This window comes from Oncorhynchus kisutch, unplaced genomic scaffold, assembly GCF_002021735.2.
Source record: "Oncorhynchus kisutch isolate 150728-3 unplaced genomic scaffold, Okis_V2 Okis01b-Okis20b_hom, whole genome shotgun sequence".
Taxonomy (NCBI): domain Eukaryota; kingdom Metazoa; phylum Chordata; class Actinopteri; order Salmoniformes; family Salmonidae; genus Oncorhynchus; species Oncorhynchus kisutch.
The window spans coordinates 12821906-12834633 of record NW_022261978.1 but is presented as its reverse complement, the minus strand read 5'-3'; the positions used below and the strand labels follow the sequence as shown (position 1 = coordinate 12834633).

Genomic DNA, 12728 nt, shown 5'->3' with positions numbered 1-12728 from the left:
CTCTCTCCATCCTCTACCCCTCTCTCCCCCTCCTCTCTCCATCCTCTACCCCTCTCTCATCCCCTCCTCTCTCCATCCTCTACCCCTCTCTCATCCCCTCCCCACTGCAAAACCCTTACGCACCACTGCACTTTGTATACCAGGGTTGGCAGGCCTTCTCTAGTCACTCGTAGGCTCAGTCACTGGTATACTTTTATTTACTAAGCCATTTTGGGTTTACTACCTTTTTATTTGTGCATTTATATTGTTCAGAAATGTGGTGGGTCGTCTCTTCGTTCGCTGGACTTTATCCTGCTAACTGTTCCAAAATGTCTGAACTGAATTTGGTAAACGGGCTTTTATGTCCTCTGTGCCATCGGCTTGGAACACCTTAGAAAATACTTTTAAACTGGAAGAACTTGTCCCGATTGGTGTTTTTAAATCACTGATGAATGATCTTGAGGCTGATTCCCTGACCTGTCAATGTTTTTAATTAGCTGTTTTTAATTTTGTTATACTCTTGTGAATTCTATGGTTTTTACCAGATTACTTGTAGTTTTTCATGTTGTCTGTCTGTCAAATTTTTTTGTAATGACTTGGTGCTGCCTATCTTGGCCAGGGTGCTCTTGAAAAAGAGATTTTAATCTCAATGATCCCTTCCCGCCCCCTCCCTCTTTCAGAGATGCAGTAGAGCGGTTGTTCTCAGAGGTGGTGGGTAGGAGGAGAGCAGAGATCCAGGGGAACCCCAAGATCTCCCAGAGCCTGCTGGCCTTTCAGAGGTACCATACTAACACACTCAGAGCCTGCTGGCTCTATCAGAGGTACCATACTAACACACTCAGAGCCAGCTGGCTCTATCAGAGGTACCATACTAACACACTCAGAGCCAGCTGGCCTATTTGAGATAGGCTGGCCAGATTGGCTCAAAATGCATTAAGAAGGAAAGAAATTCCACAAATTAACTTTTAACAAGGCACACCTGTTAATTGAAATGCATTCCAGGTGGACTACCTCATGAGGCTGGTTGAAAGAATGCCAAGAGTGTGCAAAGCTGTCATCAAGGCAAAGGGTGGCTACTTTGAAGAATCTCAAATATAAAATATATTTTTGTTTAAACACTTTTTGGGTTACTACATGATTCCATATGTGTTATTTCATAGTTTTGATGTCTTCACTATTATTCTACAATAATATTCTACAAAGAAAAACCCTTGAATGAGTAGGTGTGTCCAAACTTTTGACTGGTACTGTACATATACATACAGTGCCTTCGGAAAGTATTCAGACCCCTTGACTTTCTCCACATTTTGTTATGTTACAGCCTTAATCTAAAATGGATTAAATTGTTTATTTTCCTCATTAATTTATTATTAAAAAACTATCACATTTACGTAAGTTTTCAGACCCTTTACTCAGTACTTTGTTGAAGCACCTTTGGCAGCGACTACAGCCTCTAGTCTTCTTGGGTGTGACGCTACAAGCTTGGCACACCTGTATTTGGGGAGTTTCTCCCATTCTTCTCTGCAGATCCTTTCAAGCTCTGTCAGATTGGATGGGGAGTGTCACTGCTCCAGAGATTTTCGATCGGGTTCAAGTCCGGTCTCTGGCAGGGCCACTCAAGGACATCGAGACTTGTCCAAAAGCCACTCCTGCGTTGTCTTGGCTGTGTGCTTTAGGGTCTTTGTCCCTTTGGAAGGTGAACCTTTGCCCCAGTCTGACAACCTGCTCCAGAGTGCTCAAGATTTCATCAAGGATCTCTCTGTACTTTGCTCCGTTCATCTTTGCCTTGATCCTGACTAGTCTCTCTGCCGCTGAAAAACAGCACCATGCTTCACCATAGGGATGGTGCCAGGTTTCCTCCAGAGATGATGCTTGGCATTTAGGCCAAGGAGTTGGTTTCATCAGACCAAAGAGTCATGTTTCATCAGGTCTGAGAGTCTTTAGGTGCCTTTTGGTAAAACTCCCAGTGGGCTGTCATGTTCCTTTTACTGAGGAGAGGCTTCCATCTGGCCACTCTCCCATAAAGGCCTGATTGGTAGAGTGCTGCAGAGATGGTTGTCCTTCTGGAAGGTTCTCCCATCTCCACAGAGGAACTCTGGAGCTCTGTCAGTGACCATTAGGTTCTTGGTCACCTCCCTGACCAAGGCCCTTCTCCCGATTTGCTCAGTTTGGCCGGGCGGCCAGCGCTAGGAAGACTCTTGGTGGTTCCAAACGTCCTTCATTTAAGAATGATGGAGGCCACTGTGTTCTTAGGGACCTTCAATGCTGCAGACATTGTTTTTGTTCCCTTCCCGAAATCTGTGCCTCGATGAAGAATCCTGTCTCTGAGCTCTACGGGCAATTCCTTTGACCTCATGACTTGGTTTTTGCTCTGACATGCACTGTCAACTGTGGAACTTTATATAGACAGGCGTGTGCCTTTCCAAATCATGTCCAATCAATTTAATTTACCACAGGTAGACACCAATCAAGTTGTACAAACATCTCAAGGATGATCAATGGAAACAGGATGCACCAGAGCTCAATTTTCAGTCTCACAGCAAAGGGTCTGAATACTTATGTAAATAAGGTATTTGAGTTATTTTTTAATTTTAATTTTTTTGGGAAAACATTTCTAAACCTATTTTAGCTTTGTCATTATGGGGTATTGTGATGTCATTATGGGGTATTGTGATGTCATTATGGGGTATTGTGTGTAGATTGATGAGGAACATATTTTATTTAATCCCTTTTAGAATAAGGCTGTAACATAACAATGTGGGAAAAGGGAAGTCTGTTACCGGTCTGTTACCGGTCTGTAACCAGTCCGTTACCGGTCTGTAACCAGTCTGTTACCGGTCTGTTACCGGTCTGTAACCAGTCTGTTACCGGTCTGTAACCAGTCTGTTACCGGTCTGTTACCGGTCTGTAACCAGTCTGTTACCGGTCTGTTACCGGTCTGTAACCAGTCTGATACCGGTCTGTAACCAGTCTGTTACCGGTCTGTAACCAGTCTGTTACCGGTCTGTTACCGGTCTGTTACCGGTCTGTAACCAGTCTGTTACCGGTCTGTAGCATGTCTGTTACCGGTCTGTTACCGGTCTGTAACCAGTCTGTTACCGGTCTGTAACCAGTCTGATACCGGTCTGTAACCGGTCTGTTACCGGTCTGTAGCATGTCTGTTACCGGTCTGTAACCGGTCTGTAGCATGTCTGTTACCGGTCTGTTACCGGTCTGTAGCATGTCTAACCTGTCTGTCTGTGTGTAACCTGTCTGTCTGTGTGTAACCTGTCTGTCTGTGTGTAACCTGTCTGTCTGTGTGTAACCTGTTTGTAGGTATGGTGATCAGGCAGCCAGAGGAATCCCCAAGACCAGTCCTGGTAGAGGAGCAGGAGGGTTCTTCTCTGGAGTTCTCACTGCACTCACCTGTGTCGCGGTAAGAGAGAGGGAGGGGGTTTGATGGGGAGAGGTCAATGGGAAGGAGTCAGCGAGGGGGACCTGGGGAGAGGTCAGCGAGGGAGAGGTCAGCGAGGTCAATAGGAAGGACTCAGAGAGGGGGTCCTGGGGAGAGGTCAACAGGAAGGAGTCAGAGAGGGGGACCTGGGGAGAGGTCAGCGAGGGAGAGGTCAGCGAGGTCAATAGGAAGGACTCAGAGAGGGGGAGCTGGGGAGAGGTCAACGATAGGGACCTGGGGAGAGGTCAACGATAGGGACCTGGGGAGAGGTCAACAGGAAGGAGCCAGCCAGGAATGATTGTAGTGTGTGGGGGGGACAGGAATGATTGTAGTGTGTGGGGGGGGGGGGGGGGCAGGAATGATTGTAGTGTGTGTGGGGGGGGGACAGGAATGATTGTAGTGTGTGTGTGTGGGACAGGAATGATTGTAGTGTGTGTGTGTGGGACAGGAATGATTGTAGTGTGTGTGTGGGGGACAGGAATGATTGTAGTGTGTGTGGGGGGGACAGGAATGATTGTAGTGTGTGCGGGGGGACAGGAATGATTGTAGTGTGTGTGGGGGGGACAGGAATGATTGTAGTGTGTGTGGGGGTACAGGAATGATTGTAGTGTGGGGGACAGGAATGATTGTAGTGTGTGGGGGGGGACAGGGATGATTGTAGTGTGTGTGGGACAGGAATGATTGTAGTGTGTGGGACAGGAATGACTGTAGTGTGTGGGACAGGAATGATTGTAGTGTGTGTGGGGGTACAGGAATGATTGTAGTGTGTGTGGGGGTACAGGAGTGATTGTAGTGTGTGTGGGGGTACAGGAGTGATTGTAGTGTGTGGGGGACAGGAATGATTGTAGTGTGTGGGGGACAGGATTGATTGTAGTGTGTGTGTGGGACAGGATTGATTGTAGTGTGTGGGGGACAGGAAAGATTGTAGTGTGTGGGGGGGGGGACAGGAATGATTGTAGTGTGTGTGTGGGACAGGAAAGATTGTAGTGTGTGGGGGGGGGACAGGAATGATTGTAGTGTGTGTGGGGGGGGGGGACAGGAATGATTGTAGTGTGTGTGTGGGACAGGAAAGATTGTAGTGTGTGGGGGGGGGGCAGGAATGATTGTAGTGTGTGTGGGGGGGGACAGGAATGATTGTAGTGTGGGACAGGAATGATTGTAGTGTGTGTGGGGGGGACAGGAATGATTGTAGTGTGTGGGGGGGGACAGGAATGATTGTAGTGTGTGTGTGTGGGGGACAGGAATGATTGTAGTGTGTGTGTGTGGGGGACAGGAATGATTGTAGTGTGTGGGGGACAGGAATGATTGTAGTGTGTGTGGGGGGGGGCAGGAATGATTGTAGTGTGTGTGTGTGCGGGACAGGAATGATTGTAGTGTGTGTGTGTGGGACAGGAATGATTGTAGTGTGTGTGTGTGGGACAGGAATGATTGTAGTGTGTGTGTGTGGGACAGGAATGATTGTAGTGTGTGTGTGTGGGACAGGAATGATTGTAGTGTGTGTGTGTGGGACAGGAATGATTGTAGTGTGTGTGTGTGGGACAGGAATGATTGTAGTGTGTGTGTGTGTGGGACAGGAATGATTGTAGTGTGTGTGTGTGGGACAGGAATGATTGTAGTGTGTGTGTGTGGGACAGGAATGATTGTAGTGTGTGTGTGTGGGACAGGAATGATTGTAGTGTGTGTGTGTGGGACAGGAATGATTGTAGTGTGTGGGGGAACAGGAATGATTGTAGTGTGGGGGGGACAGGAATGATTGTAGTGTGGGGACAGGAAGGATTGTAGGAGGGGGGGGGGGCAGGAATGCTTGTAGTGTGTGGGGGGGGGGCAGGAATGATTGTAGTGTGTGGGGGGGGGGGGCAGGAATGATTGTAGTGTGTGGGGGGGGGGGGGGGGACAGGAATGATTGTAGTGTGTGGGGGGGGGGACAGGAATGATTGTAGTGTGGGGGGGGGGGACAGGAATGATTGTAGTGTGTGTGTGTGGGGGACAGGAATGATTGTAGTGTGTGTGTGTGGGGGACAGGAATGATTGTAGTGTGTGGGGGACAGGAATGATTGTAGTGTGTGTGGGGGGGGGGGGGGGGGGGGGCAGGAATGATTGTAGTGTGTGTGTCAGCTTACTTTTCTCAATGTGTTTCAGAAAGGGTCAAAGTGTGTCGTGGTGGGGTGGAGGGGGGGTTGTGTTGAAGGGTCACAGTGTGTGTGGTTTTGTCTATTTGTTCTGTCCATGTGGCAGTAAGAGAGCAACGTCTGTGTATATCTTTTCGCGTGGCAGTCCTGCCTGCCTGCCTGTCTGTCTGTCTGTCTGTCTGTCTGCCTGCCTGCCTGTCTGTCTGCCTGTCTGTCTGTCTGTCTATTTGAATGACAGTCTGAATGCTTCATGTTAATATGTGGGAATTAACTTTCTGTCTCGTCTGTCTGTCTCCTACCGTATCTCTAGTCCTATTCTATGTCTGTCTGTCTCCTACCGTATCTCTAGTCCTATTCTATGTCTGTCTGTCTCCTGCCGTATCTCTAGTCCTATTCTATGTCTGTCTGTCTCCTACCGTATCTCTAGTCCTATTCTATGTCTGTCTGTCTCCTACCGTATCTCTAGTCCTATTCTATGTCTGTCTGTCTCCTACCGTATCTCTAGTCCTATTCTATGTCTGTCTGTCTCCTACCGTATCTCTAGTCCTATTCTATGTCTGTCTGTCTCCTACCGTATCTCTAGTCCTATTCTCTGTCTGTCTGTCTCCTACCGTATCTCTAGTCCTATTCTCTGTCTGTCTGTCTCCTACCGTATCTCTAGTCCTATTCTATGTCTATCTCCTACCGTATCTCTAGTCCTATTCTATGTCTGTCTGTCTCCTACCGTATCTCTAGTCCTATTCTATGCCTGTCTAACCTCTAGTCCTATTCTATGTCTGTCTCCTACCGTATCTCTAGTCCTATTCTATGTCTGTCTCCTACCGTATCTCTAGTCCTATTCTATGCCTGTCTGTCTCCTACCGTATCTCTAGTCCTATTCTATGTCTGTCTGTCTCCTACCGTATCTCTAGTCCTATTCTATGTCTGTCTGTCTCCTACCGTATCTCTAGTCCTATTCTATGTCTGTCTGTCTCCTACCGTATCTCTAGTCCTATTCTGTCTGTATGTCTCCTACTGTATCTCTAGTCCTATTCTATGTCTGTCTGTCTCCTACTGTATCTCTAGTCCTATTCTATGTCTGTCTGTCTCCTACTGTATCTCTAGTCCTATTCTATGTCTGTCTGTCTCCTACCGTATCTCTAGTCCTATTCTAGGTCTGTCTGTCTCCTACCGTATCTCTAGTCCTATTCTAGGTCTGTCTGTCTCCTACCGTATCTCTAGTCCTATTCTAGGTCTGTCTGTCTCCTACCGTATCTCTAGTCCTATTCTAGGTCTGTCTGTCTCCTACCGTATCTCTAGTCCTATTCTAGGTCTGTCTGTCTCCTACCGTATCTCTAGTCCTATTCTATGTCTGTCTGTCTCCTACCGTATCTCTAGTCCTATTCTATGTCTGTCTGTCTCCTACCGTATCTCTAGTCCTATTCTATGTCTGTCTGTCTCCTACCGTATCTCTAGTCCTATTCTATGTCTGTCTGTCTCCTACCGTATCTCTAGTCCTATTCTATGTCTGTCTGTCTCCTACCGTATCTCTAGTCCTATTCTATGTCTGTCTGTCTCCTACCGTATCTCTAGTCCTATTCTATGTCTGTCTGTCTCCTACCGTATCTCTAGTCCTATTCTATGTCTGTCTGTCTCCTACCGTATCTCTAGTCCCTCCTCTATGCCCGTCTCACCTCTATGCCCGTCTCACACCTGTCTGTAACCTGACCTCTCTCATCTCTCCTCTCCTCTGTCTCTCTCCTCCCTCCTACCCGTCTCTCCTCCCTCCTCCCTGTCTCTCCTACCCGTCTCCCCTCTCTCCTACCTGTCTCTCCTCTCTCTCCTACCCCTCTCTCCTACCTGTCTCTCCTACCCATCTCTCCTCTCTCCTACCCATCTCTCCTCTCTCCTACCCGTCTCCCCTCTTTCCTACCCGTCTCTCCTCTCTCCTACCCATCTCTCCTACCCGTCTCTCCTCTCCTACCCATCTCTCCTACCTGTCTCTCCTCTCTCCTACCCACCTCTCCTACCTGTCTCTCCTCTCTCCTACCCACCTCTCCTACCTGTGTCTCCTCTCTCCTACCCATCTCTCCTACCTGTCTCTCCTCTCTCCTACCCATCTCTCCTACCCATCTCTCCTCACTCCTACCCATCTCTCCTACCCGTCTATCCTCTCTCCTACCCATCTCCCCTACCCGTCTCTCCTCTCCCCTACCCGTCTCTCCTCTCTCCTACCCATCTCTTCTACCTGTCTCTCCTCTCTGCTACCCGTCTCTCCTCTCTCCTACACATCTCTCCTACCCGTCTCTCCTCTCTCCTACCCATCTCTCCTACCCGTCTCTCCTACCCTTCCCTTCTACCCGTCTCTCCTACCCATCTCTCCTACCCGTCTCTCCTCTCTCCTACCCATCTATCCTACCCATCTATCCTACCTGTCTCTCCTCTCTCCTACCCATCTCTCCTACCCGTCTCTCCTCTCTCCTACCCATCTATCCTACCTGTCTCTCCTCTCTCCTACCCATCTCTCCTACCTGTCTCTCCTCTCTCCTACCGTCTCTCCTCTCTCCTACCCATCTCTCCTACCCGTCTCTCCTCTCTCCTACCCATCTATCCTACCTGTCTCTCCTCTCTCCTACCCATCTCTCCTACCTGTCTCTCCTCTCTCCTACCCATCTCTCCTACCGTCTCTCCTCTCTCCTACCCATCTCTCCTACCCGTCTCTCCTCTCTCCTACCCATCCTTCCTCTCTCCTAGCCATCTCTTCTACCATCCCTTCTCTTTCCTACCCATCTCCTCTCTCCTACCCATCTCTCCTACCCATCCCTCCTCTCTCCTACCCATCTCTCCTCTCTCCTACCCATCCCTCCTACCCGTCTCACCTTTCTCATACTGTCTACCTCTCTCCTACCTGTCTCACTTCTCTCCTGTGTGTCTCTCCTACCTGTCTCAAGTCTCTCCTATCTGTGTGTCTCTCCTACCTGTCTCACGTCTCTCCTATCTGTGCGTCTCTCCTATCAGGTGATGTTTCTGGTGTACCACTGGTCCAGTGGAGATGGGGTCCATGACCTCTTGGTCAGTAAGCCTGTGTCAAAATGGACGCCGGAGGAGGTTCTGTTCTGGTTGGAACACCTTGGGGCTTGGACCTCTGTCTATAAAGAACCCTTCCTACAGGAAAACGTTAATGGACGGTGAGGAATGTTTAAGTTTGTGGTATGTTTGTAGTACGGTTCTGTTCTGGTTGGAACGCCTTGGGCCCTGGACCTGTCTGTCTCTCTGTCGCTCTCTGTCGCTCTCTGTCGCTCTCTGTCGCTCTCTGTCGCTCTCTGTCTCTCCCTCTCCCTCTCTCTCTCGCTCTCTCTCTCCCTCTCCCTCTCTGTCTCCTCGCTTGCACGCTCGCTCGCTTTCTTTCATGGTCAGGTTATTGTCGATGTTAGGTAGTGATGAGTTAACATGGAGAATATAGTTCTGTCCTGGTTATTTAATGGTTTTATGATATATCTCTCAGGTTATTGTTGATGCTCGGTGATGAGGAGCTGACCAGAGCTCCCTATAACATAGACAACCAGGCCCACAGGAGAGCGATGATGGCTGAACTGGAGAGGATCAAAGAACTGGGGGTCAAGCCACCTCAGAACCTCTGGGAGTACAAGGTGACAGAACCCAGAAATACTGCTTATTATATATCAACTTAGAAACCGCCTGGGTCGAGCCACCTCAGAACCTCTGGGAGTTGAGGGGCAAAACAACAGCTTTTCACATTGTCAGCTCGGGGGATCCAATCTTGCAACCTTACAGTTAACTAGTCCAACGCAATTAACGACCTGCCTGTTACGCGAATGCAGTAAGCCATGGTAAGTTGCAACTAGCTAGCATTAAACAATCATAATCACTAGTTAACTATACATGGTTGATGATATTACTAGATATTATCTAGCGTGTCCTGCGTTGCATATAATCTGACTGAGCATACAAGTATCTAAGTATCTGACTGAGCATACAAGTATCTAAGTATCTGACTGAGCATACAAGTATCTAAGTGTCTGACTGAGCATACAAGTATCTAAGTGTCTGACTGAGCATACAAGTATCTAAGTGTCTGACTAAGCATACAAGTATCTAAGTGTCTGACTGAGCATACAAGTATCTAAGTGTCTGACTGAGCATACAAGTATCTAAGTATCTGACTGAGCATACAAGTATCTAAGTGTCTGACTGAGCATACAAGTATCCAAGTATCTGACTGAGCATACAAGTATCTAAGTGTCTGACTGAGCATACAAGTATCTGACTGAGCATACAAGTATCTAAGTATCTGACTGAGCATACAAGTATCTAAGTATCTGACTGAGCATACAAGTATCTAAGTGTCTGACTGAGCATACAAGTATCCAAGTATCTGACTGAGCATACAAGTATCCAAGTATCTGACTGAGCATACAAGTATCTGACTGAGCATACAAGTATCTAAGTATCTGACTGAGCATACAAGTATCTAAGTATCTGACTGAGCATACAAGTATCTAAGTGTCTGACTGAGCATACAAGTATCCAAGTATCTGACTGAGCATACAAGTATCCAAGTATCTGACTGAGCATACAAGTATCCAAGTATCTGACTGAGCATACAAGTATCTAAGTATCTGACTGAGCATACCATTACCTAAGTATCTGACTGAGCATACCATTACCTAAGTATCTGACTGAGCATACAAGTATCTAAGTATCTGACTGAGCAGTGGTAGGCAGAAGCAGGCGCGTGAACATTCATTCAAACAGCACTTTCGTGCGTTTTGTCAGCAGCTCTTCACTGTGCTTCAAGTATTGCGCTGTTTATGACTTCAAGCCTAACAACTCCCGAGATGAGGCTCGTGTAACCGAAGTGAAATGGCTAGCTAGTTAGCGCGCGCTAATTGTCGTTGTGTTGCTGGTTCGAGGCCAGGGAGGAGCGAGGAGAGGGACGGAAGCTATACTGTTACACTGGCAATACTAAAGTACCTATAAGAACATCCAATTGTCAAAGGTTAATGAAATACAAATGATATAGAGGGAAATAGTCCTATAATTCCTATAATAACTACAACCTGAAACTTCTTACCTGGGAATATTGAAGACTCATGTTAAAATGAACCACCAGGTTTCATATGTTCTCATGTTCTGGCAAGGAACTTCAACGTTAGCTTTCTTACATGGCACATATTGCACTTTTACTTTCTTCTCCAACACTTTGTTTTTGCGTCATTTAAACCAAATTGAACATGTTTCATTATTTATTTGAGGCTAAATTGATTTTATTGATGTATTATATTAAGTTAAAATAAGTGTTCATTCAGTATTGTTGTAATTGTACAAATAAATGTCAAAAAGAATCGTCCGATTAATCTGCTTTTTCGGTCCTCCAATAATCGGTATCGGCGTTGAGAAATCATAATCGGTCGACTTCTACTATTGACGCACCCTTTAATAAATACTTTCTATGCTCTGGTTGAAGTACGCCCGTTAAGATATCATTTAGGGTTTAATGATGGTTTGAACTGTCTCTCTCCCTCTATCTACCCCTCTCCTCTCTCCCTCTATCTACCCCTCTCTCTCTCCCTCTATCTACCCCTCTCCTCTCTCCCTCTATCTACCCCTCTCCTCTCTCCCTCTGTCTACCCCTCTCCTCTCTCCCTCTATCTACCCCTCTCCTCTCTCCCTCTGTCTACCCCTCTCCTCTCTCCCTCTGTCTACCCCTCTCCTCTCTCCCTCTGTCTACCCCTCTCCTCTCTCCTGTCTACCCCTCTCCTATCTCCCTCTGTCTACTTCTCTCCTGTCTACCCCTCTCCTCTCCCCCACCGTCTCTCAACCCCCCACCAGGCTGTGAATGCAGGTAAATCTCTGTTCCTGCTCTATGCTTTGAAGAGCTCTCCTCGCCTCACCATCCTCTACCTCTACCTCTTCGACTACTCCGAAACCTTCCTCCCCTTCCTGCACACCTGCTGCCCCGCCCTCTCACGCACCAGCGAGCCAATGGAGGACAGCCTCCCCCTCAACCACCAGGTACCATTGGACGGCTCAACTGTCATGTAGGATTGTATTTATTTGATAAATAAAGGTAGGCGTGTCGGTACGACTCCAGTCGACAACTAGATGTAGACTACTGTAGATGTAGTCTGGTCATAGACAACTAGATGTAGACTACTGTAGATGTAGTCTGGTCATAGACGACAACTAGATGTAGACTACTGTAGATGTAGTCTGGCCATAGACGACAACTAGATGTAGACTACTGTAGATGTAGTCTGGCCATAGATGACAACTAGACTACTGTAGATGTAGTCTGGTCATAGACAACTAGATGTAGACTACTGTAGATGTAGTCTGGCCATAGACGACAACTAGATGTAGACTACTGTAGATGTAGTCTGGCCATAGACGACAACTAGATGTAGACTACTGTAGATGTAGTCTGGCCATAGACAACTAGATGTAGACTACTGTAGATGTAGTCTGGCCATAGACGACAACTAGACGTAGACTACTGTAGATGTAGTCTGGTCATAGACAACTAGATGTAGACTACTGTAGATGAAGTCTGGTCATAGACAACTAGACGTAGACTACTGTAGATGTAGTCTGGCCATAGACGACAACTAGATGTAGACTACTGTAGATGTAGTCTGGCCATAGACGACAACTAGATGTAGACTACTGTAGATGTAGTCTGGCCATAGATGACAACTAGACTACTGTAGATGTAGTCTGGTCATAGACAACTAGATGTAGACTACTGTAGATGTAGTCTGGTCATAGACGACAACTAGATGTAGACTACTGTAGATGTAGTCTGGCCATAGACGACAACTAGATGTAGACTACTGTAGATGTAGTCTGGCCATAGACGACAACTAGACGTAGACTACTGTAGATGTAGTCTGGTCATAGACGACAACTAGACTACTGTAGATGTAGTCTGGTCATAGACGACAACTAGACTACTGTAGATGTAGTCTGGTCATAGACGACAACTAGACTACTGTAGATGTAGTCTGGTCATAGACGACAACTAGACTACTGTAGATGTAGTCTGGCCATAGACGACAACTAGACTACTGTAGATGTAGTCTGGCCATAGACGACAACTAGATGTAGACTACTGTAGATGAAGTCTGGTCATAGACAACTATACGTAGACTACTGTAGATGTAGTCTGGCCATAGACGACAACTAGA

The 12728-nt window shown here is 47.1% G+C and overlaps 1 protein-coding gene across 1 annotated transcript in view; it reads left to right on the top strand.

The window, feature by feature from the left end:
- Positions 1–12728, top strand: part of LOC116358893 (bifunctional apoptosis regulator) — a 38685-nt gene that overhangs the window by 3905 nt on the left and 22052 nt on the right. The window contains exons 3-7 of the mRNA XM_031811201.1: positions 660–758; positions 3295–3394; positions 8539–8708; positions 9026–9170; positions 11374–11556. Coding sequence (XP_031667061.1) covers positions 660–758; positions 3295–3394; positions 8539–8708; positions 9026–9170; positions 11374–11556 — 697 coding nt within the window. The remainder of the gene's footprint in view (positions 1–659; positions 759–3294; positions 3395–8538; positions 8709–9025; positions 9171–11373; positions 11557–12728) is intronic.